General features: G+C 42.3%; 1 protein-coding gene and 1 long non-coding RNA gene across 6 annotated transcripts in view; both read right to left on the reverse strand.

Moving 5' to 3' along the window:
- Positions 1–8,133: 8,133 nt before the first annotated feature.
- The window catches only part of CPNE8 (copine 8), a 64,503-nt gene continuing 48,185 nt past the window's right edge, over positions 8,134–24,451 (reverse strand). For 4 of the 5 annotated variants that reach the window (XM_079994232.1, XM_079994231.1, XM_079994233.1 and 1 more), the window contains 8 exons: positions 24,247–24,308; positions 19,799–19,845; positions 18,795–18,976; positions 18,384–18,511; positions 15,329–15,431; positions 11,743–11,800; positions 11,116–11,189; positions 8,134–9,853 (listed from right to left, as the gene is read on the reverse strand). In XM_079994232.1, the coding sequence (XP_079850358.1) occupies positions 9,665–9,853; positions 11,116–11,189; positions 11,743–11,800; positions 15,329–15,431; positions 18,384–18,511; positions 18,795–18,976; positions 19,799–19,845; positions 24,247–24,308 (843 nt within the window). In that variant the 3' untranslated portion in view covers positions 8,134–9,664. The remainder of the gene's footprint in view (positions 9,854–11,115; positions 11,190–11,742; positions 11,801–15,328; positions 15,432–18,383; positions 18,512–18,794; positions 18,977–19,798; positions 19,846–24,246; positions 24,309–24,451) is intronic. The other variant, XM_079994235.1, reaches the window with a different exon arrangement.
- On the reverse strand, positions 20,153–21,892 carry LOC307226049. The gene is made up of 2 exons (XR_013843293.1): positions 21,659–21,892; positions 20,153–20,402 (listed from the first exon to the last, which is right to left on the reverse strand). It is a non-coding gene; the product is annotated as an uncharacterized lncRNA (long non-coding RNA).

The following is a 24,451-nucleotide window of genomic DNA, read 5'->3' on the forward strand; positions in this document are numbered from 1 at the left end:
CTATCTGACTTTCAGAAGACATGTTTAGGGAAGTTTTTAATGTTTAATGATTCATCGTGTTTTAATATTCTGTTGGGAGCCGCCCAGAGTGGCTGGGGAGACCCAGCCAGATGGGTGGGGTATAAATAATAAATTGTTGTTGTTGTTGTTAGTGTGCAACTGATGAGGCAGTTGCCACAACAGTGAGCCCCTATCCCTGACCTCAGGCAGAGACTATGCCTGTGTAACCTGCTTCTGCTCCTCCCTCTTCACTTCTCACCTGGTCCTGGGAGACTGTGGAGTAGCTTCTCTGCCACCTTGCAGGTGAAGCGAGCAACGAATCGCCAACGAATCATAGGGTGCAGACCTGTCTAAGGTCCAGACTGATTGATTGACGAGCAAGCCTGCAAGACGCACAACCTTCTCAGCTTGCCTGTGGTGTGTTCTGCAGAGTGGTGGAGCCAACGCAGGACTTCGCGGCGGGATTCCACCTAGCACAGCCTCCCTTGTCGACGCCAGAAGGAAATAATGAAGAAAACACCAAAAATAGAACTTTCCATTGTGGGCCACAACAGCGGCGTTACCCTGCTGAGGCTGACTTTAAGTACAGTCGACTGTTCTAGGAGGCGGAGGGCAGGAAAAGAAGGGTTATTACTTTTGCCGCTTTTCCTAGAACAGATTGTCCATAGGCTAAATAGGCTGTTTACATAATGATTTGAGCGCTCTTGGCTGGTGGGAGTGGAATGCAGAACAGAAAGAAAAGGAAGAAATGCACACCCTGAAATAGGAAGGCCATTGTTGGCATTCACGGCCCACGCGTTTGGTCTGTGACATACAGAAGTACAACGCTCTCTTTCAGAGGAATGACTAAAGACTCAGACGTTGACCCAGCCTCCAGAACAGCAAGGGGTGACCTGATCATAGGGCTGGAAGTGGCAAGAATGTCATTGTAATAAGAGGGCAAAACACCATGAGCACTGGAAAGGAGATTTCTTATTTCTCTGCTGCAGAGCTATAGATTATGGATCAAAAGGCCCACATTCAGTTGGTAGGTGTTGATGATGCCCTTGAGGTGTCATATCTATCTATCTATCTATCTATCTATCTATCTATCTATCTATGTTGTCTACTATGTCCACCCACTATTTAATAGAAAGGATGACTGATAGATAGATATGAACTGGATAGACAGTGGAGAAAGATATAACATAAATAACTGCAGAAAGTGGGTAGGGGACTCAAAGATAGGATTTTAAAATTGGATCTGTAAAATCAGATTTGTGATTCTATTGTAAAACGTGAAAATAAAAATTATTTTTTTTAAAAAAGAACAATGTCCAAAAATGTGTATGGATGCGATTAGATTTTACAAGAGAACATTTTTGCGTATTAGATATTATCCTTCCTTTGTCACGTTTGTGAGTTCAGCAGAGTGTGCCCCTTTGATACATATTGTATTTATGCCTTGGCCGGGATCCATTATTTGACTGATGTCCCGGTAATGGGTAGCTTAGTACGACGTAAGAAGCATGGCTTCTTAGATGTCTCTTTTTGCTAAAACAGATGGAGCTCTTCCCTTGCTTGCTTCCTGCACAGTCAAGTGTGCACAACTCAAGATCAGCTCCCAGTTTCTGCATGTTCATCATAAAACAACTGAAACGGTTCCTCTCTGAAAAACAGCCAGAGCTGCTGTAGCAGCTGATTTCGGCGAAAGATTCATTAGTTTGCCAAATGCTTCCTGTAGTGGCTAGGCAAATCTGTCATTCTGATAACGTCGATAATGATTTGACTGCGCAAGATTGCTAAATGTAGAGACGTTGTGTCTTTGACCTAAGGATGCAAGCTCTCTTTGGGTACCATCGAGGTGTTAATCATAAGGATGAACAGAATGATAGAAACTCATCTCAGGTAACCTGTCAGACCAGGAAACAGTATATAATTGGTGGGCATCAAATTCAAAGGATCATTTCAGAAAGATGATCACCCTGAAGTACAGTTGACCACTAATACCTGTCAGGTCAAAACTAAGCTTTCCCTCCAATAATAATAATAATAATAATAATAATAATAATAATAATAATTTATTATTTATACCCCGCCCATCTGGCTGAGTTTCCCCAGCCACTCTGGGTGGCTCCAAATCAAACGTTAAAAACAGTACAGCATTAAATATTAAAAACTTCCCTGAACAGGGCTGCCTTCAGATGTCTTTTAAAGATAGGATAGCTGCTTATTTCCTTCACATCTGAAGGGAGGGTGTTCCTTAATTTTATTAAACCCACCCATCATGAAATCCATCCATTTAATGCCCCTAGTGCCTGCCAGTCCACAGATATGAAAACCTATTTAAGGTAAGTTTATATCAGGTTTCATCAACTCACTCAGCTCTGATTTTCTCCATGTGCAAGGATTTTGTCACTCTTGTAGAAAAAGTATTATGGGTCAGGGGTTCCCACATATGTAGGAAACAATTTGCTGTTTTGGAAAGCAAGAATTGGGTGCATTTGACTTTAAATGTGAACTCTGCAGAATTTCTCTCCCATCTTTACCTCCCAATCAAGACATTTTTGTTACACTTTCTTCGTATTTTTTTTAATATAGTAAAATATTCTTCCTGTAAGGTGATCAGTTTTATCCAGTAAACGTATTAACAGTCACCTGATACATACAGCGGATTGTAGCCAAGGTTAGTCCTACTCAGAGTAGGCCCACTGAAATTAATAGACATGATTAACTTAGGTTCGTTCATTCAATATGAGTAAAACTTAAGTTAGAACCTGGTAACATCACAAGGAGGTGTTTTGAGGCTCCCTAAATAAAAACGAAGAGTTTCTGTTTAAGAAGTAACACTTTTTAAAAAAGAAAAACTGTCTCGCCTCCTCACTTATAGAGAAAGGAAAAGCATCTTTATTATTTTCTACTGAGCTGGTGAAGCAATTCCACACTCAGTGCTTCTCAAGACGGTTTCTAACGGGATTTCTGCACACCTGCCAGTGTTCATAAGCCATAGCATTTAACACGGCCAACTGAGAACACCGACAAAGGCAGGCTATAATATCAGCTGTAGTGAACAACTTTTCCCAAGGGTGGAGTTGACTTAAAAGGCGGGATTTTCTTGTCTGAGCTCAATATTATTTTCCTCGAGCAGAGTTACTTTTGGGAACACAAATGGAACGTTCTCCACAAGGTTTTGTTTTTAGGCTATTTCTGGTTCAATTGTTTATCGGATAAGTAGACATCTGCATCCACCTTAGATTTAAAGATGTCCAATGTTGGTTGGGGAACCTCAGACTTGGGGGCCAAAGAAGTCCATCCAGATTTCTCAGCCTGTCCCTTGGGACTCTCCTCGGCCACACCCCCTCTCCCTAGGCCACACCCCTTACCAGGCCTGCTTGCTTACCTGAATGGGAGACAGGGAGAGGTGTGTGACTGTACAGTAGTTCAGTCTTGAAGTCACCAGTGCATCAATCACAGCGGCTAAGCTACCCTGCCATTGAAAGGGGACACAGCCTCCGAGTGCCCCAATTTTCCAGGGGCAGTCTCAGAATGATGAAACCCAACCCAGCTTCGGATTTGATCCCAGAATGTCTGTATCCCACCCCCTGCCAGCACCCGCAGAGCCAAGCTAGGGGAGGATGAACTGGTGCTTGTTCCAAGGGAGCATCCCGTCATAGCAGTCAACTGTCCCTTATCTGGCGGGAAACTCCCTTATCCCAGTGCCGTGTCCCGCTGCTGTCCTTTATTGATAATGTCCCTTAAATTTCAAAGGAAGCAGCTCCTCTCCCTCCCTCCCTGCCGGCCAGGGAGGAGGGAGGCTCCAACTGTGTTGCTTGGCTGTTCGGCCTGCCCCCCTCCGGCCTCCTCTCACCAGCCTCGGCCCCTGGGAGCCCCTCCCCGCCGGGACGGGCGGGAGCCTCTGGCCCTTCCACTGCCATCCTCCTCGCGGCCACCAAATTGAGCATCTCTGCCTGGGGCCTCCCCTCTGCCCATCGCCGCTGCCGCCACCGCTCCCACTAGGCCGTACTGGGGCTGTGCCGCTGAAGGACCCGGATGAGATGGGCAGCCTGGCACGGTCTATGAATTGCTGAGGAGCCTTGAGAAGAGAGCGAGGGCAACCATAAAGAAAGCAGTTCAGAGAGAGGAGGAGGAGGCAGGTGTTCCAAGGGCTAACCATAGAGGGGGAAATGGAGGAAGGTCCTCAAGCACTTCTCCCATAGATTTGTAGTGGTAGACTAGCATAGATGGTCTGATCTGCGGGTTTACTTCGGTCGCTATTTCCCCCCGGTCTCTTTCTCCCGCCCCGCCTGATGGAACTGAGAGCTGCAGATGGAGCACAAGAGAAAAGATACAGAACTGCAGCAGCATCTTCGTAGCTTGGACTTCGTTTTGCGCGAAAAGTGGTTGCTGCTTGTAGTTATTGAATTGCAGTGTTTCATCAGCTGGTGTCTTGAGCAGCAACCTCTGGAAACGAAGGGCTAAAAACCGGCGCTGCTCTCCCAAATTATCTGGTCCCTTTTAACTTCGTATTTCAGCTGGTTGACTAAAATCCCTTATTTTGGCTGCTGATCCCTTATTTTCGAGGCTGCTGGTCTTTTATTTTCAAATCTGTAAGTTGACAGCTATGCATCCCGTTGCCTCTCCATGGCCTTTTCATGACCATTGCTGCCAGCCTCAACCTTTGGGGAGCTCATAGCAACTGCTGGAGTGCGAGGGAAGAGGGGGAGGAGGAGGAGGAGGAGGAGGAGGAGGGGAGGCTGCTGCTGCTACCAAGGTCCAGCCCCGTGTGACGCACTTGCTCTGAGGTGCAGGCAGAGAGTAGGGCAGCCCTGCGCGGGAAGAAAGGGGGAGTGGAGCAGAGCGCAATGAGTCTTGATTTCTTTTTTAAAGTACGATTTGTGTGTCCGTGTCTAGTTTTGCCACTTTCTAAAATGCGATGTCTTTTTCTTTCTGTAACTCTATCAAATAATAAAATACAGTAACATTGGGATGAAGGTTGTTTTTCGGGACAGTGGAGGGCATGTGTTGTGTGTCCCATTGGTGTGGTGATGGCTGTACCCATCCTTATTTTGATAGGAAATGCTACGCAGGGAACGATGGCAAAAAACGGGGTGGAGGGTTGAGGAGGGTCAGTTGGATGGAAGTGAAAAATGTCCCTATTTTCATCTGAGGAATGTTGGGGGTATGAGGAGGGTATAGTTGGTATACCAACCCAAGTTGATAAAAGGCACTCTTCGCTACAGAGCCTCATGATAGAGATGGAGCCAGGAGCACCCCTAAATTATGTACCTGTCCCTTCAGAGGAAGTGCAACTGTGCCCAGAACTGGTGCCCAACTCTGAGACCTTTTCTCTTTTAATATCATTATACAGTGGTACCTCAGGTAACAGACACTTCAGGTTACAGACGCTTCAGGTTACAGACTCCACTAACCCAGAAATAGTACCTCAGATTAAGAACTTTGCTTCAGGATGAGAACAGAAATCGCGTGGCGGCAGCAGAAGGCCCCATTAGCTAAAGTGGTACCTCAGGTTAAGAGCAGTTTCAGGTTAAGAACGGACCTCCAGAACAAATTAAGTTCTTAACCTGAGGTACCACTGTAATTGTTCAGAAAATACACAGGAAATGTTCCCTTCCTAGGGGAGAAAGAATCTTCCAGGCTTTGTTTCGACAGCTTTACTTCTCAGGATCCTGGACCAGCTGAGAGCAGTATTGTCACTGCAAAATGGAGCAAAACGTACTGATGGAGCGCAGTCATTCATTCGAGACCTATGTGGTCTGTCGATTGTGGCAGGCCTGAAATGTGACATCAGGATGTGCCAGGATGGAGGGAGGAAAGGAATCAGGATTTTATCCGCAAGCATTCGGGACTCCTAATGAAACTGGCCGTTATTTAGAGCAGGATTAATGTGAACCAGACTGTGGGCTTTTTCCTTCCCCTGCTGCTGCATTATTCCTAATAGACACAGATAATGAGGATCCTGGCGCTTACAACCATTATGCTTTCATTACAATCATCATCATTTAAGTACTCCATAAAGGGCAACGGCTGAGACTAGGAAATGGCAATTGGAATAGCTTGTTTAGGACATCCCTATTTTCATCGGGAAAATGTTGCTGCAATGAATATTTAGGGACAGGCAAACCTTAAGATGCCAAAAGCTGAAGCAGAAGGAAATACAGAATGTTTCATTGTAAGCTGCCTTGACACCCAAAGCCACAAGGTCAGTAACAATACGGCTTGGCAACCCCAGGCATGGCTTGAGGGCCAAGGGGAGCGTAGTGACCGTGATCTGGAACAATTCAATTTCCTTGGTCAGGCCTCCTGTTTAGTAGTTGACTAGTTTTCTGTAGCTCTTACCCTCCAGTATTTCTCCAGTGAAGAAAGGGACATCCTTTTCCACACACTCCAACATTTCTCTGATGAAAATAAAGAGACACCCCCTCCAACATTTCTCCGATGAAAATGGTGGCATCCTACCTGATATGTTAGGAACTCAAGACAGAATTGGGATTGTTAGGAATGCATTGCTCACTTCCACTGCCATGTACAGCTCCTTGGAGACTCCTCAGCTGTCAAAATGTCTTGGGCCAATCCTGGATGGAAATAGCCTAAGGACTTCATCTAACGGATCCCACATTGTATCTGTCACAACACACTTTCAATTGAGTCTTCTGCAGTGACATAGTTGGGTGAACCAGTCATGAACAGATTTTTACCTGATGCAGTTTGAATTTATGGTCACCTGTAACCCCTTCAGACACCATCAGACCTCCATCCAGTTAGGTAACAATGAAAATGCACAACTCCACACTGCACTGATTCGTGACTGTATGCCGGGTCAAATGTGTTGTTTTAAATTCTTTCCATGCAAGCCTGAGAAACCGTAGTATCATGATCCTTGAGAGTGATCATGGTAATCTATAACAAGCTTGGCCTCTCAGGGTGTGACACATTTAATCGCTCTTTAGCTGGAAGCGGCTTGCATGAACAAAGTGTTGCAAATGATGCGCCCAAGCCCATTTCTAAGCCTGGCTATAAATGGATAGTAAAAGGGCATATATTTTTTTCCAGGCTGATGAAGCAGACATCTTATTTGACATGGAATTTGCAACACAGAGCTTAAAATAACAAGACTGTAGTTTTCATAGGAACTAAGTGAAACAATCAATTATTAAATCGTATGAGAAGTTTGTGACAGGCTTTCTGCGTCCTATAGCATACATCAGATTATAGAACACCAGAGAAAAGATTTCAGCTGACACATTAGAAAATTGCCTTTTTGTTTCTGATGGAAACACAAATGAGAAAGTGGAGTACTTAAAATTACATGACATGTAATCTGAGGGAAGCCCATTTGGGAACCTTCTGGAGAATAATCAAGAAAGACAAGATGCTTTGCTGAGGTATTTTATATCTGGTGAAGACATATATGGCTTAGTAGGGCATGTTGAATTTTCAACTTTCTTAATTCCAAAAAGTAGGGCTGCTAAAAAGTTGGTACGTAACCCGAGGTTCCACTGCAATGTGAATTAGAAATTCAAAAGATATTTTGGTTAAACTAATACAGTTTTGCTTGGTAAGTAAAATGTGTGTAAAAATGATTGCCAAGTACTTGTAGTTGTGTTTGTACTTGTAGTTATGTTATATAATTATATTGTATTATATTACATTAATTTATTATTTAGCATTACCTGACATTTTCAGAAGGTGAAATTAAATCTCGTTGGTCTTCTGAAAGCAGCTTATGTGCTTCTTCATCAAACGTATCGAGTTACTGAGCTAAATGTTGTCCAATCACAAAAATAATAGATTTGAATTCCTCATATCCCAAAATGTATTTTTAAGACCCCTCACAGAAATTTGCAAAATTAAGTTTCATCCACTAAAATGACACACTGTATTAGCCTAGCTCTGAATCTTATTCAAGAAACAAAAGTTCTGTTCAATGCTCAGAAATCTCTGCAACCCCACTTTCTTTTAACATTTCTTTCTCACTGATAGGCTTATTCTAAGAAGTTGTGAACCTCTCAAAGATTTTAGAAACTTTTACTAGTTCTACCCAAACTGCTCTCTTATTTTTGCAGATTCAACATTTGCAGTATGAGTTTCCAAGATGAGCATTTAGCTATTTTGAGCAAACTGATTAGTCATATCCAGTATGAGAATATTTTAAGGATCTTTAATATATTTAAAAATGGAAGATTCTGTATTACATAGGATTATATACCATTAATGCCATGTATATATACTTTCCCAGAAAAAACTTTTCATGCTTAAAAAATGCACCTTAATTTAATACTTGTCTGTATAACATATATAGTAGTAAATAAAGTAGTAAACAGGTTATGTGTCAAATAAGAGAGCTACAGATTACAAGGCAATTACAATTTTGACAAAAAAGTAAAACATGTTTTCCAGTATCTGAAGGCAATTCACAATCATTTCCAAGGTATTTGTGAGATTTAAGGCCATTTGTTCTAATTAAAAGTTTTGACATAAATACTCACAAAAATGTGTTATTTTGTGTGTAAAAACTGTACATGCAAAAACATTTGATAATTAGGATAAGAACAGGCATATATAATAAAATACTTGAGTAGTTCTATATACAAAGTTGTGCACAAAGCAACATAGCTGTGCAATTTTAACACATTTAATTCATTACCACTTGTGTGCCCTATATGGCGGTGTGACTGTGGCAACAGATAACTCAAAATGTGCCAGCATCTCTTTGAATGGACCATCTAGACAAACCTCACAGCAACTGGCAATTTGCATAAGAGCATCAAGTCACTCATAATAAAATAACCTGCAGAAAGCAATTAGGTTGTCAAAGCTCTACAGCTGTTATGCAAGAGACTCTACAGATTACATTGCATGAGTCAAATTTCAGGACTCAAAAGTTGATGCTGCCATTTCCTAGAATAACACTGTGTTGTTGTTCAAATTTATTATGCCAGCATAATCATTCTTTAAAAAATGTAAACACAAGTTATTTCAGAAACTGGAATACCTTGCAAAAAAATAAATAAAAAAAATCTTACAGTATTCACATCTTGGAAGCTTATTCCCAAATCCGTCTGATGATTCATTACCGAGCACCTGAGTGAGGTGTTTCCATTATTGAGACCTACGAATATGTTTGGCCTCCCAATTACTACTCACAGCTTTGCATTAGTTTTTGTCTGGACAATCATTCAAAGAGATATTGCTTCTCTTGTGGATTTTACTATTGCAAGATAGAAGACAATTCAATATCCCAAATTCTTAAGGTTAAGAATAATTATAAAAAGTAGTTAAGTTTGAAAAGTAGTAACATGTAAACATTGATACAGAGGAATTTGCATTCACATCTTATGTACATATTAAGTCAGGAAAGACAAGGACTTTTGAGTTGAACCCGTGACTTGTGCTTTCTCCAAAATACACACAATAGTAGCTTATTCTGTCAGAAACAAAATAAAACTCAGAAACAGACATCACCATTTTCTTCCTCTTACATAAAAGCTGTTCAGTTGCGCATGCAACCAAGTTGGACATTTTGGTATATGAAGTTAACGTTATTTTGCTCCAAATGCCACCAGAAGCCTTTACTGCTTCAGCTCGCTGGCTCTTTAAAGTGCACCACTGTACTGCACTTAACAGTGCTCTATGGTTTGTGAAAAGCATTCAGCATTCCGAGTCCTCATATCTGAGTCTGCAATACATGAATAGGCGGGGTGTATGGAGGAGGTGCAGGCGATGGCTTGATTCCTCTCACCCTCATATAGGAGAGAAACTGGTCTGGGATCTCAGCCAAGACATCTCTAGCAAGTCTGGCCATACTTAAAATGTGGTTTCCGCTTCTGTCAATGTAATCCCGAAACGGTACAAACTGAAATGAAATGGAGGGGAGGGGGAGAGAATTTGTTTAGCATTGCTGTTGGGGCATCGTAAAGAATGAAAACCAAAGGTTGAAAATAAGATGTCATTTATTTTGAAACTGAACTTAGTAAGATGATCTTAATATTTCAGATCTTTTGCAGATGCATATTATATTCAGTGCTTTTTTTCTAAAAAATGTTTAGGGGTACTCTCGTTTTCCTACTCATATTGAAATACTGGCCCTCAATGAGGCCAAACTTTGATTCACAGAATGTTTAGGAGTATGTGTACCCCCAGAAAAAAGCACTGATTATATTACACATTGGTATTTTTAGGCTTTTCTGTTGAAGGCCTTCATACTAACATACAACATAAAAATAAAAATATCACAGTATCAAAACGTAAATAAATCTACATGTGGAAAAACAAGTACAGAGCAGCAAAATATCAAAACAGCAAACTAGGAAAATGTTACTCCATGCTGAAGACTTGATGAAACAAAGCTACCTTCATATAATACTGGAATGCTTATAAATAGGGGCTAACTGAATGTCCAGTAGGCAAGTTACAAACCCTAGGTGCTGCTTCTGAAAAGATCCTGTCTGGGGTCACTGCCAAATTGAACCTCTGGCAGTGATGGGACATGGAGCAGGAATGGCAGTGATGATCACAACACGTGAGCAGGTTTTAGGCATCAGAAAGTCACCCTTAAAATACCTCAGTTCAAAATTGTATAGCGCTTTAAAAGTGTGACCAGCACTTTGAATTGTCCTTGCTATCTAGAACCTGCCAGCCTGGTTTCCTGAAGAGTAAGCCAACCTGTATACACACCTTTGAAAAAGGGAAAGGTAAAGGGACCCCTGACCGTTAGGTCCAGTCGGGGACGACTCTGGGGTTGCGGCGCTCATCTCACTTTACTGGCTGAGGGAGCCGACGTTTGTCCACAGTGAGTTATTCTGGGTCATGTGGCCAGCATGACTAAGCCGCTTCTGGCGAAACCAGAGCAGCGCACAGAAACACCGTTTACCTTCCCGCCGGAGCGGCTCCTATCTATCTACTTGCACTTTGACATGCTTTCAAACTGCTAGGTTGGCAGGAGCAGGGACCAAGCAACGGGAGCTCACCCCGTCGCAGGGATTTGAACCCCTGACCGTCTGATTGTCAAGTCCTAGACTCTGTGGTTTAGACCACAGCACCACCCGCGTCCCATACATACATTATGTGTACTCTAAGCATATAAAAAATCTGCTAGACAGAAGTGCTTTCTCTCACCTGTACAATATCTCTTTCTGCATACATTCCTCTTGAGGAGAGTCTGACTTCATCACCATCTAATTCTTCCATAGCTGAAAAAAGACAGTGTAATGTATTCATATTGTTTCATTTAATCTGTTCAACAAAGGCCATATGAAAAACACATAGTTTTTTGTTTTGTTATTTATTCACACAGGACTTTATGGCCCAATTGAACTTTTGAAATGAGAAGCAAGCAATTAGGTTTGGGTGTTTCACCCAAATTAGGCAATTCAACTGTATTGCTAGAAAATGTGATCCTTCCATTATTCACAAACACAAGATCCTGAACATCTACAGCTGTTTTAAAATAGGGATTATATGAGTTCTCAAGGGAACCCCACCCAGTAATATGGCTGCTGTGTTTTGGACCAGTTAACATTTCCATGCCATCTTCCAAAGGCAGCCTCAATCAAATCTGGAAGTTACCAGAGCATGGAGTGATGTATGTTTTATCACATAGGCTGCTTTGAGTTCATTTTGCTAAGAAAAATGGAGTATCAGCTACAAAAGAAAGATAAATTGCCATTTAAGTGATGCTGTGAATTGGACCCTAATTCCGGGGACTCCTTCCAAGAAAAGCATTCTGAAACTGAGGATGCTCACCGTCAAATTCAGCTGGGCCAACTCCTACTATTATTATTGACATCGGAAGCTTTGAAGCCTTCAAAAGAAAAAGAAAAACATATATGAACATTGTCACATAATTTAAAGATAAAAGCAACTCCCAGCGTCATGTGTGATGCAGGTATGTACAATCTCATTGTGGTACACAACACTACCTTCAATCATAGATGAAAAGATCACATTTGAATACACACCTGTGATCCATAAAACATTTTATATACATATGTATGATTCAGCTCCTCTTTCTCAGTTATTTGGGAGGGAATTTAAAAGCGGTTTGATGGCTAGGGAGCAGCTGAAGTAAAATTATGCTGGAAAAATAATCTACATATACTCTCTTTCTTGCACATTTTTTTTACCTGTTTGCAGCAACAACCTGGCTATTTTGCTTTTACTGTGTTATTCAAACAAACACTAGGCACCATCCAGCCAAAATTAAGGTTTAAGATCCTGGGAGAGAACTCCGCATATACCCCTGATATCAATTGCACCAGAAGCAGCTGAAGTTTGACTGAATTGTGCTAAACATCTGTACGTCTGTCTCAGATGCCCCCAAAAATGGTAATGTGTTTCAATCCAAGGACAGACAAAAAGGGCACTTTCTGTTACTTTTTACTCTAAACCAAGTTTGTGGAAGAAAAAGGAAAGGCATGTGCACCTAAACTCAGAACTACAGGGAAGTTACTGCTTCTTCTCTCACACAGGCCAGGCTTCCTTTGGGTGCCTGGCAAGGAGAAGATATCATTGCTACTTACCTATGTAAGGTTCTTTTACATGCATGTAACATGACATCGGGTGAGAATGGTGCTCCCCCTAGTGGTTGAAGGCAGAAATCACTACAGTCATACCTCAGGTTACAGACGCTTCAGGTTGTGTTTTTTCGGGTTATGGACCGCCAAAACCCGCAAGTACCGGAATGGGTTACTTCTGGGTTTCGGCGGTCGCACATGCGCAGAAGCGCTAAATCGCGCTTTGCACATGCGCAGAAGTGCCGCTGTGGGTTGTGGACGTGCATCCTGTACGGATCGCGTTCGCAACCCGAGCGTCCACTGTACTCTAATTGGAAAAAACTTACAGGCGTTGCCATGCCAATCCCAGCCAGTTTCTATGCTGATAAGCCGGGATAATAGAGGCCAAAGCAGAACAGTGACATGAAGAAAGACAAACACAAGACAATCCCTGCCCAGGGAACACAAGCAAATATTGTATAAAGAATATGAAATAAGCCAATCATGCGGAGTGAGAAAGGCAGTCTGGAAAAAGGGGGTGAAACCCTGATGCCATATTACATGGATGTAAAAGAACCCTTCGAGGATAAGTAACAATGGTATCTTTCCAAGCATGTCGTGGCATCTGATGGGACATACTCAAACTGAACCATATAGAGTGGGATACCTATGAATGAACTATTGGCTGTGTGTGGGTTCAGCAGGACCTCCCAAAGGATGCCTCTGAAGGCAGAAACACCCACTTTATACTATTTAATAAAGCTTTTGGGACTAGCCAAGGTGGCTGCCCAACAAACCTCCTGTAGAGAAGCATTCAGAGAAAATGCAGGTAAAGTAGCTGCAGCCCTAGTTGAATGGGCCATAATTGTGGCTGGGGGAATAAAAATGCAAACTTTTATAAGCTAAAGCAATGGAGGCTTTTAACCATCTAGCTAAAGTTGCTGAGGAGATTTTCTTGCACCAAGAGGCAGGGTAAAATGACTTTAAAAGGCTTCTTCAGTATCTGCTTCCCCATTCAATCCTACTCCATATCTAAGACAATAAAACCAGTAGGATCTCCAACGGGTTGGGGAGACAATTTCTTATAAACCTCCCCCTAGAACCTGCCAAGCTGGAAACTAGCCCAGAGAAGTAGAGTTGAGTGGAGGAGAGATTGAGAAAATGCGCACACAGGGTCCTTTTTATTCTTAATATATTGAACAGGCAAGAAAGGGAGCAGAGAAAGAAAAAGCAGAAGAAGGTGAGAAGAGAAAATGGCAGCAAGTGGAGAAGGAACAAAAAACCCCAAAACCCTGAGTTGGGGGGGGTGAGTACAGTCAGACAAAGGGTAGGAGGAAAGAGAGTCACCAACACACATAAATTACCACAAAATAAGATAAGTAACAGGCCTGAGCTGGCAACAAGAGCAGGAAGTTGAAGCTGACAATTCAGCTGGTGGAGGGAGAAATTGAAACTAGCTGGGGTTGGCATGGCAATGCCTCAGGTTTTTCTTTTTTTTTCCATGACAGCAGCAATTTGTGCCTTCAGATCCTAGGGGAAACACTATTTCCACCGGATGGCATGATGTCAACTGCCCCCAAGGAGGTGAATGGATACATACCAATTCAGAGAAAAAGTCCCACTGAGTACAACTGGGGACTCAGCTATACAGCTGCAAATAAAACGTTTTAAGCGTGTTTTAAGTGCAATATACAATGTGACACTAGAGGTCAATGATGAGCCTTATGGAAAATTTGACGTATTTTTCAAAATGCTTTTAAAAAAAGCATTTTCCGAACTTTTTTTTTTTAATATGTGTGTAGATTCCACCCGGGTAAGTATGTACAGGATTGGAGCTTTGTATTTTAAGGTGCTTTAAGTGATGGAAGACAGGATATATATCTTCTGTCACCCACCAAATGCCTAAGCAAAAACCAGGACCGTGAAGGCAGTAGGGGACAAAAAATATTAATTTTGCCAACTCTATTTCTCCCTGTGATCCGAGTCAGATGAGGCCATATGGGATCATCCTGGATCAATGCCTGAATGCTGTCATGGGCTGGATGAGGGTTGAGGTTGAATCTTGACAAACTGGGGTATCGTGGTCTTGGAATTAGGCAGACGACCTGTTCTTGAAGGGGTTGTTCTACCCTTGAAGTAGGAGGGGCTCATAGATCAAGCTTTGTCACAGGGGGCTCGGACGACTGGTGCCAAATCTTTTTATGTTTCAGTGCCAAGTTAAAACATGGTAGTTTTCAAAGGCTGTGCACTATTAACTTATTCTATTGTCGGTGCATTTTAGGCTGAATTTTGCTATATCCTGCTCTGAAATAGTTGGCTGAAAATATGGGTTATAAATGATTCATTATTAAATACTTAAGATACTTATTCTGGTGGCATTCAACTAAGTTTTACTCAGAATAGATCTACTGACATTAGTGAACCTCATTTAGTCATTTCAATGGGTGTTAAGGGTTAATGCCTGCCCCACCAACCTTGATAAATTATAGATTATATAAATTATAGAAAATATAAAGGAGAAACATAGTATTGGTACATATCGTTATTGAGCTGTCCTACATCTGTAATGTTAATAATTAACCCTTTGTTTTATTTATTTTAAATTTTTATTTAGTTTAATAATAAGTTTAATAAAGATAATTACAAAAAAAATCAGTGAATCTACTTAGCTGACATTTGACAAAAGAACAGGAACGGTCAGGGTATTCAAATACAAAGGAACGTGAAAACGTTAATGAGACAGAAATACCCAGGGCAATGAGTGGTTGCCCAGTGGAAAATACAGTATGTATTCTACTTTTCAAGTATTTTCAAGATCAAGTTTAAACATAACTTACATTCACAATAGACTCCTTTGTTTGAGCCATGTCAGAAATGACCCCATCTGTAATAATGAGAAGAACAAAATACTGGGAGCCATCTTTTATTGAGGCAGCATATCTAAAACAAAACACATACAAACACAATTACAGTTTTAATATGAGAATATAAAACTTTCAGATTGCTTTTAAATCTATGTACTACAGACACAAACTAAAAACTGAAACAAAACATCCAAAATGACAGGTAGTAGTGTGTTTATTAACCAGGACATCATTAGAAACTGGTGTATTTATTCATCAAGTCCACCTATCTATATTTAAGAGTGCATGGCATACAATGGTCTGGCTTACATGGTAAGCCAAATTTACCTGGGGCATGTGAACATGCAGGCTCTTAAAGAATTTAAAGCTGGGTTTGCTCCTTCCTGCTCCTTTTCTTGCTCCTGAGCCATGCTGAGCTAAGCCAGGGTTTGGGGCAGTGTTACATGTATTGCACATAATGTGGGCTTTTGGTGGGTGGGCCAATATAATAGTGGCCTCATGGTTTTCCTTAATAAAACCAAATAAGTCTTCCACTCCTAAATTGCTTATGATTACCATAAGCTGGAAGTCTGGTATTTTTTTTGGGGGGGGGGTGCAGAAGCAGACCATAATTGCAGAAGGTAAACTTTTCTAGTACAGTGGTGCCTCAGGTTACAGACTCTGCTAACCCAGAAATAGTACCTCGGGTTAAGAACTTTGCTTCAGGATGAGAACAGAAATTGTGTGGCGGCAGTGGGAGGCCCCATTAGCTAAAGTGGTGCTTCAGGTTAAGAACAGTTTCAGCTTAAGAACTGACCTCCAGAGCGAATTAAGTTCTTACCCCGAGGTACCACTGTAACATTCCGCACTCTCTGCTCCCAAGAAAGCTGGCCTTTTCGACCACTGGCCAGCAGAGAGAGACTTTCCTGCCCCTTCTTGGCTAAGAGCCCTGGGCCTGGGCTTGACTTCTGAGGGAGTGGCTGTATCTTTTCCTGAGCTGAAATGGGCAGCACCATCCCAGGGGAGTGGGGCAGAGGGGAGAGACACCAAAGGAGAGCTGACCCCCTGGAGAGGGCAGAAGTGCAACAGCCACCTCCCTAACATCTAATGACTGGGGTAGATTCAGCGATGTAGACTATCTTGCTAAGTTGTATCTAGTTTAATCAACCTAAGGTTTGTTTTGTTGCTTCTCTGCTCCTGTTTCATCTTTTATCATGTGTCTAGGACAATGTCGGGACGCGGGTGGCGCTGTGGGTTAAACCACAGAGCCTAGGACATGCCAATCAGAAGGTCAGCGGTTCAAATCCCCAAACAGGGTGAGCTCCCGTTGTTCGGTCCCTGCTCCTGCCAACCTAGCAGTTCGAAAGCACGTCAAAGTGCAAGTAGATAAATAGGCACCGCTCTGGTGGGAAGGTAAACGGCGTTTCCGTGCACTGCTCTGGTTCGCCAGAAGCGGCTTAGTCATGCTGGCCACATGACCCGGAAGCTGTTCCCTTGGCCAATAAAGCGAGATGAGCGCCGCAACCCCAGAGTCGTCTGCGACTGGACCTAACGGTCAGGGGTCCCTTTACCTTTCAGGACAATGTCAACTGGGAAGAGGTGGCAGTCCCACAACTGCAGAGGTCTGGGGAAAGGGGAAGGTATACTGAGAGAGAATGGGCAAGCCAGGTGAGGGGGGAATGGAGCACAGACAACTGGTGATTATGCTGTGTGCTAGCCCTTTCTTTACTCAGGAGGAACTTACTTAATGCCAGGTCTGCTTTAAGAGAGTTTTCCCTTAACCATGATTTGATTGTCGATGGGGATGTGGAGTCTGATCTGGTTTGTATTACTGAGACTTGGGTGGGTGAGCAGGTCTTGAGGGTCAGGGAAGGGGTGTTACTTTATGTTAGGATATTTCCGTTCCACCTTAAAAGGGAGCAGGCTTTGTGAGTCACAGTCTGCGTATTACCTGTTCACAGGATCTTTCTGTTGTGTCTATGCTTTCGTTTCTCTCTCTGTCCCTGAACACGCAAGCAGGCAGTCATGTTTTTTCCTTTGTTCTGACCAACGCTGAATAAACTTCTAAATAAGGCTCTCCTGCGTGCATCTTTTGCTGTATGAATTCTGCTGATAGAGCGTGCATCAGCTCTGGAATGTGGCAAGCTATTTTCTGGAGCTCGTGTCGCTAATTGCTGATACTGTATCTACGGGAGATTGATGGATCGTCCAGAGGTGACGTGGGGGCCATGATGGGCTTTATCTCCCTGGCAGTATCCCAACACTTTAGCCTATAGGAACTTGATCTCTGTCTCCAGGTATCCTGTCTGCTTGAGTGGCAATCTAGTGTGTGTGTGGCTTTGCATTAGGCACTCAAGACAGATTAGGGATTCTCTTGCTTTACCACTTGCCCCCTGCCTGAGGTGGTCTCGGATATAGTCTTGAGAACCTGCAGAGCTATTGGCCTCTCACTGAGGCCACTAAATCTGGGGTTGCCCAGGACTTCACGGCTGTCATGAAAACCATGGGGCTGTCCCAACATGTCCTTGGACCAACCCACTGGCTAGAGAGATTAGGAAGATGTTAAACAGCTAATATAAAGGTAAAGGGACCCCTGACAATTAAGTCCAGTCGTGAACAACTCTGGGGTTGTGGTGCTCATCTTGCTTTACAGGCAGAGGGAGCCAGCGTTTGTCCGCTTCCACAGACAGTTTTTCCGGGTCATGTGGCCAGCATGACTAAGCTGCTTCTGGCAAAACCAGAGAAGCGCATGGAAACGCTGTTTACCTTCCCGCTGGAGCAGTACCTATTTATTTACTTGCACTGTGTGCTTTCAAACTGCTAGGTTGGCAGGAGCAGGGACCGAGCAATGGGAGCTCACCCTGTTGCAGGGATTCAAACCACTGACCTTTTGATTGGCAAGCCCAAGTGGCACAGTGGTTTAACCCACAACACCACCTGCGTCCCTCAAACAGCTAATATATTTTCCCCCTTTTTGTTTTTGGTGACTGACATCATCTCAACATACAGTCGTGCTGAATTTTCCCAGAATAATTAATGTAACCATTACCTTGCTACATGATTAATAACAGGAGCAAAGTTTGTTGGTCCATAAAGCTGTACAGATTTTAGACTCATGTAGTATGCTTCCATTACACCATCTATTCCACTGCAGTAAGGATTTTGAGGGTTTCCATTCTGTAAGGAAAAACACAGGGACAAAGTATTAATTCTTGCTTATAGGAATGCTGTGTATACCCCTTACCCGATAGCAGGAGGCTGACAAAACCTCCGGTACATCTCATGATTAAAATGCAAACATATATAGCAGAAAAAAGGCCAATATTTTCTACAATGCTCTTAAAAATGAATGAATCTGAGCACAAATGGATCCACAAATATATATATAAGGAACCATGAAACACTGGCAAAGAGGAATTTTTAAATATATAAATTGAAAAATGATAGAACCATTCCTTACCAAGGCAAACTCATGAGACACTCTTCCGTCTGGCGGCAATTTTGCACCAAAACCTAGAGCTGGAAACATTTTGTCACTATCGTAGTCTTGAATTATTTCCCCTACTGCCCTCAGCGCCATGCCGTAAGCATTCAGCTGGTATGGGTTCATATAATGGAGCGAGGTTGGGTGTGCAGGGTTACCTGTTGAAACAAAACACATTGTTGAGATGGGTTTGTGAACATGTTAAGCAGTATGCCTTACAGTATCAGTATATGAGATTCCACACTAACTCTGTCTTAAGTATTAATTCAGGTATGAAATACAGTGTGTTTCCTATGATGAATTTGGATTTAAGTGTTTGCTCTAAATATTCTTTTTTATTTGGATTATTTAGGTGTATAATGAGGCAAATTCCATAGTTTCTGGCATGCTGAAGAAACTGTGCATGCTTTGTGTGACTTTTTTTGAAGCATAGCCCTTCAAAACTACATTAGCAACAGCTCTGGATTTCCAAAAGTGGCATGGACTGCTATTTTTTTTTAAAGCTAGAATGCTCAGTTTGGTATTTTGCACTACAGATTGTGACTGTGGTTTACAGATATACACAATATTTTTTACAACAAAAGACAGCCTAAAGAAAGCCATTTTCCCTCTCTAGAGTGTAATGGGTAGGTTCCTGGCTTGAATCCTAATTTCTGTGAGAAGAGTTATGCCCACAGAAGGTTACTTATTTGCCCCCTGCTCCAGCTGCAGTCTTCTGCACCTCCTGAGAGACCATCTGAACAGTATTGTAATGGATATGGGAGGGGGATGAAATATAGAGGAGAACAAAAAAGTGGGGCCCCCCGACACATAAAACAAGGGTCTTTTTCTTTCACATAAATATTTGGATCCAAATCTTCAAAACGTATTCTCACTAGAGTCTCTCCACAATAGGACAAGCAAAATGAAAAATATAATCCCAAAACAGTTCACAAATACTGTGCGGATACTCAATTTAATATAAACAAACCAATACTTACCATTCGAAGCTGTGAAATCAATAGCCACAGTGAAATTTATTTGAGTCCTGTGAAATGAAGTAAACAAATAAATGTGAACTACCTGAAGATGTAAGTTGCTATATGAGGAGTAATAAATCAAGAAAAACCAATAAAATGTCACTTAGACAAATGTGCATGTTAACGATAAACAGAACTGCCAAAGAGCATCAAAAAGGTTATACTATAACATTACTTTGTAATTATATACATGCATACCTAGGAATAAGCTCCAATAAACACAACAGCGCTGACTTACAAGTATTAGTATTATTTTAAATTCTTAATTGCTTGCTTTATAAATACTCGTAGGGATTCATCAATTTTTTAAACATAAAGCATAACAAAACCGAGGCTAGGCTAGGAGAAAATTACAATTAAAACCATAGAACAGACTCAATAAAATAGCAATAAAGAACTTTGGCAGCAAATAATCACATTCCATCAAATGCCTGGGCAAAGATAAATGTTTTTACCAGGTGCCAAAAACATGTTAATGATGGCAATAGGCAGACCTCACTGGGGAGATCATTCCAAAGATAGGGAGCCACAACTGAAAAAGGCCTTTGTCTCCTTTGTCGCCTCCCTTTCAAGCCTCCCTAGGAAAGTTTAGTGACCAATGTAACACTGAGCTGTTAACAATTAATTTTGCCAAAACCAAAATTGTACACTTTAACCGCTCCTTCAGGAAAGATAATTGGAGCGTAAAGGGAAACGCCATTGAACAGACTAAGATCTTCCAATACTTAGGCATTACTTTCTCTTATAATGCCAAATTGTCAACACACCTGACCACATCAGCTATATCAGCAGGAAGAAGTGCAAATGCCATCCTTAGATTATTCAGAAGGAAAGGAGCTGGCCTCCTCCCGATGGCCCTTAAAGTTTTCCAGGCAAAATCTTTAGCCCAACTCCTGTATGGCTCTCAAATTAGCCTTTCTGCCAACCTCAAGACCCTTGAAACAGTACAATCAAAATTCTTAAGATCATTATTTGCTACCCCAAAGTGTACACCTAATGCAATCTTAAGGCAAGAGGCAGGACTGCCCAGAGTGGAATTAAAAGTCTGGGAGCAAGCAATATTCCTCTGGCTGAAAATCCATTACAATCCCAAGGGACTGTTACCTTACTTCCTGGCCGCAATTCCCTATCCTCCTTGGCTTATGCAAATAACTAACAAGATCAAACAAATTGGCCTAAACCCTGAAAATCTTCTTATTGGAACTCTGAACAAGGCAAAAGAAACTATCACTCAGAGACTTTACGATGTCAAATTACAACAAGAAGACGCCTTACTCCCGGAGACGTATAGATGTTTAAAAGCTTGGCCTAATTTTGCAGCTGCCCCTTACTTAACTAACATCACTAACGAAGCTTATAGATGGGCTTTCTCCAGAGCCCGCTTTGAGACAATGCCCTCAGCAGTGCTGTACGGCAAATTCACGCAGGTACCAATGCATGCGCGTCTCTGCCCCTGTATGTCTAATAAGGTAGAATCTGTCACTCACATCCTTCTATTTTGCAAATTTTATAGTGAAGAACGAGTTCAACTTATTTTGCCGCTTTTATCAAAATTTATACCCCTACAACATTATTTGGAATCCTCCCCCGAAATTCTACGAAAATTCCTTCTGGAAGATTCCTCAAGCTCAATATCATATGAGGTGGCCAAATTCTGCACTTTAGCAATCAGGAATCTTTTGCTGAATGGCACACTGCGAAGTTCCCTTGTGTAATTTTTTTCCCCTTTCTTTTTGATGTTGTTGTTGATTTCCTTTGTTTGATCTTGTGGTGTTCTGTGTCGCTGGCTTTTGCCACAATAAAACTAACTTGAACTTAAACTTGCAAGCCTCCCTCATAGCAGACATGTATGGGACTGCAGTACAGTGTTCAGTATTTACTATTAAATTGCTAATTTAAAAGAGTAACTTCTCTAATGCAATATGCTTAAATATCTTGAGCATTTCACAATTTAAAGGGTACATATAAATTTAAAGTAGCAGGCCACAATTAAGAAGTGACAGTCCAAATTTTTTAAAAAGGAATTACTGTATATACTCGCATATAAAGGTAAAGGTAAAGGTACCCCTGCCCGTACGGGCCAGTCTTGACAGACTCTGGGGTTGTGCGCCCATCTCACTCAAGAGGCCAGGGGCCAGCGCTGTCCGGAGACACTTCCGGGTCACGTGGCCAGCGTGACAAAGCTGCATCTGGCGAGCCAGAGCCGCACACGAAAACGCCGTTTACCTTCCCGCTGGTAAGCGGTCCCTATTTATCTACTTGCACCCGGAGGTGCTTTCGAACTGCTAGGTTGGCAGGCGCTGGGACCGAGCAGCGGGAGCGCACCCCGCCGCAGGGATTCGAACCGCCGACCTTTCGATTGGCAAGTCCTAGGCGCTGAGGCTTTAACCCACAGCGCCACCTGCGTCCCCATACTCGCATATAAGCCAGCCCAAATATAAGCCAAGGCACCTAATTTTAGCACAAAAAACTGGGAAAACTTATTGACTCAAATATAAGCTGGTTCACCACACCACAAACCTGGTGGTGGCGGCAGCGGCGGAGGAAGAACAAGCAGCCCCAAAGGGCTGCTTTTGGGCTGCGTGTTCCTCCTCCGACAACGATGACAGCGGCAAAGGCGGAGGAGGAGGAAGGAGCAGCCGGAAAGGACCCTCACTTGAGTATAAGCTGAGTATAAGCATAAAAAATGCACTGAAAAAGTCGGCTTATACTCAAGTATATAAGGTATCCTTTATTTGTTCTTAGGCTTAGGAAAGTTGACTTAGTATGAATTCACAAATAAATATCACCTCCATTCAACGTATACCAAAATTGCAGACAGATTTATAATAGGAAAAAAAAAAAACCCAAAGCCTTTAATGTTGCCATATGTCCTCTTTTTCCAGGACATGTCCTCTTTTTCATGGGTATGTAAAATAAGGGTCGTCATAGCAAACCATAGTTAAACGTAGAAGTCAGCAAATGTGTCCTTTTTCTCTCTCTTCAAAATATGGCAGTCCTACCCTAGGCAATACCTTTATTATTAACAGCTAAGGATCAAACTAGATATTACGTGAAATGTATCATTTTTCTTGTCTGGTTTTCTTCTTCTTGTTAAATCGCAGGTGTGGGGGCCACCAAACGCACTATGTCATTCTGCCCCACTCCTGATTAAGATGACTATTTGGTTCCACCAGCAGCTTTCCACCCACGGCAAATAGAAGCTCTGGGGGCAACTTTTGTTGGTATTATGCTACCGGGGGGGTGTGTTTCCCCCCTTCTCATGTACCATGGCCTCAATCCTGATCAGATGCTGCGATCTGCATGGCTGCCATATGCGTGGTAGGTGAATTGTGAATGCCTCCCTCTCCTTCCAGGCAAAGTGTGTCCGGGGTATATAAAACACAAGACACCCATGTAAGTGAAAACAGGGGACAACTCTTTATTGGCTACAGGAAGGTATGCAGGGTTGGTATGGAATTAGGTCAGGATCTGTAAACCCAGAAGACTTCCAATGTGAAGCTTGAAATACCACCCCCAGTATGTCTGCCGGGGAATGCCATGGCAGCTGACTAGATTAATGATGATGATGATGATGATGATGATGATGATGATAATAATAATAATTTATTTATTTATACCGTGCCCATCTGGCTGGGCTTCCCCAAAATGTTAAAATACAGCAATGCATCAAACATTAAAAACTTCCCTAAACATGGCTGCCTTCAGATGTCTTCTAAAAGTCTGGTAGTTGTTTTTCTCTTTGACATCTAGTGGGAGGGCGTTCCACAGGGCGGGTGCCACCACCAAGAAGGCCCTCTGCTTGGTTTCCTGTAACTTGGGCTTCTCACAGTTGAGGGAACAGCCAGACAGCCCTCGGCACTGGACCTCAGTGTCCGGGCTGAATAATGGGGGTGGAGACGCTGCAGAGCATGTGACTGGAATCTGGCTGGTAACCTGAGAGGAGTGGCGCCACGCTTTGCCCACTGAGAACTGGTGCAGCTTCTCAGGACTCATTACGAGGGTCCCCTTTTATCTTTTACCCAGTGACGTTTCTACCCAAGCTGTGACAAACAGCTCTATTGAAACACCTAAGAATCATGTGCTATTGCCTGAAAGGCGAAAACCTTTCAACTGAAGGCCAGCTCAGCAATATCAATTCACAGGAGAGAGCAGTTCTACTCTTGTCAGACTTTCCCCTCCTCCCGCATAGCGTGATCTATACCATCAACTGCCTGTGGGAAGGGCAATATTAATAGAATAATATTATTTACAATGTTTTAAAAATATGTAACTTAATGGTACTTGTAAGCTGCCTTGGAATGATTTGTAATGAATTTGGAATTTGCAATGAAAGGTGGGATACAAATAATTGTAAACAGAGAAATTTAAAACCTTTGTGATACCAGTATTATAAATGAATCACTTACCCGCCTTTAATATAATCAAGAAATGAAACTTCGGTTTCCACTAGGAAGGAAAGTAACGTTACCTGAGAGCAAGTGACACAGAACAAGTAATAAACATCAACCTTCAAAACAGCCACAAATATAGAAGTTTCTGTACTGTATTTTAGAATTAATTTTAAACTTAGCCAATAAACTGAAGCAAAGATGGTTTTGTGTGGAAATGACA

Source organism: Podarcis cretensis (assembly GCF_951804945.1).
Source record: "Podarcis cretensis genome assembly, chromosome: 10".
Lineage (NCBI taxonomy): Eukaryota > Metazoa > Chordata > Lepidosauria > Squamata > Lacertidae > Podarcis > Podarcis cretensis.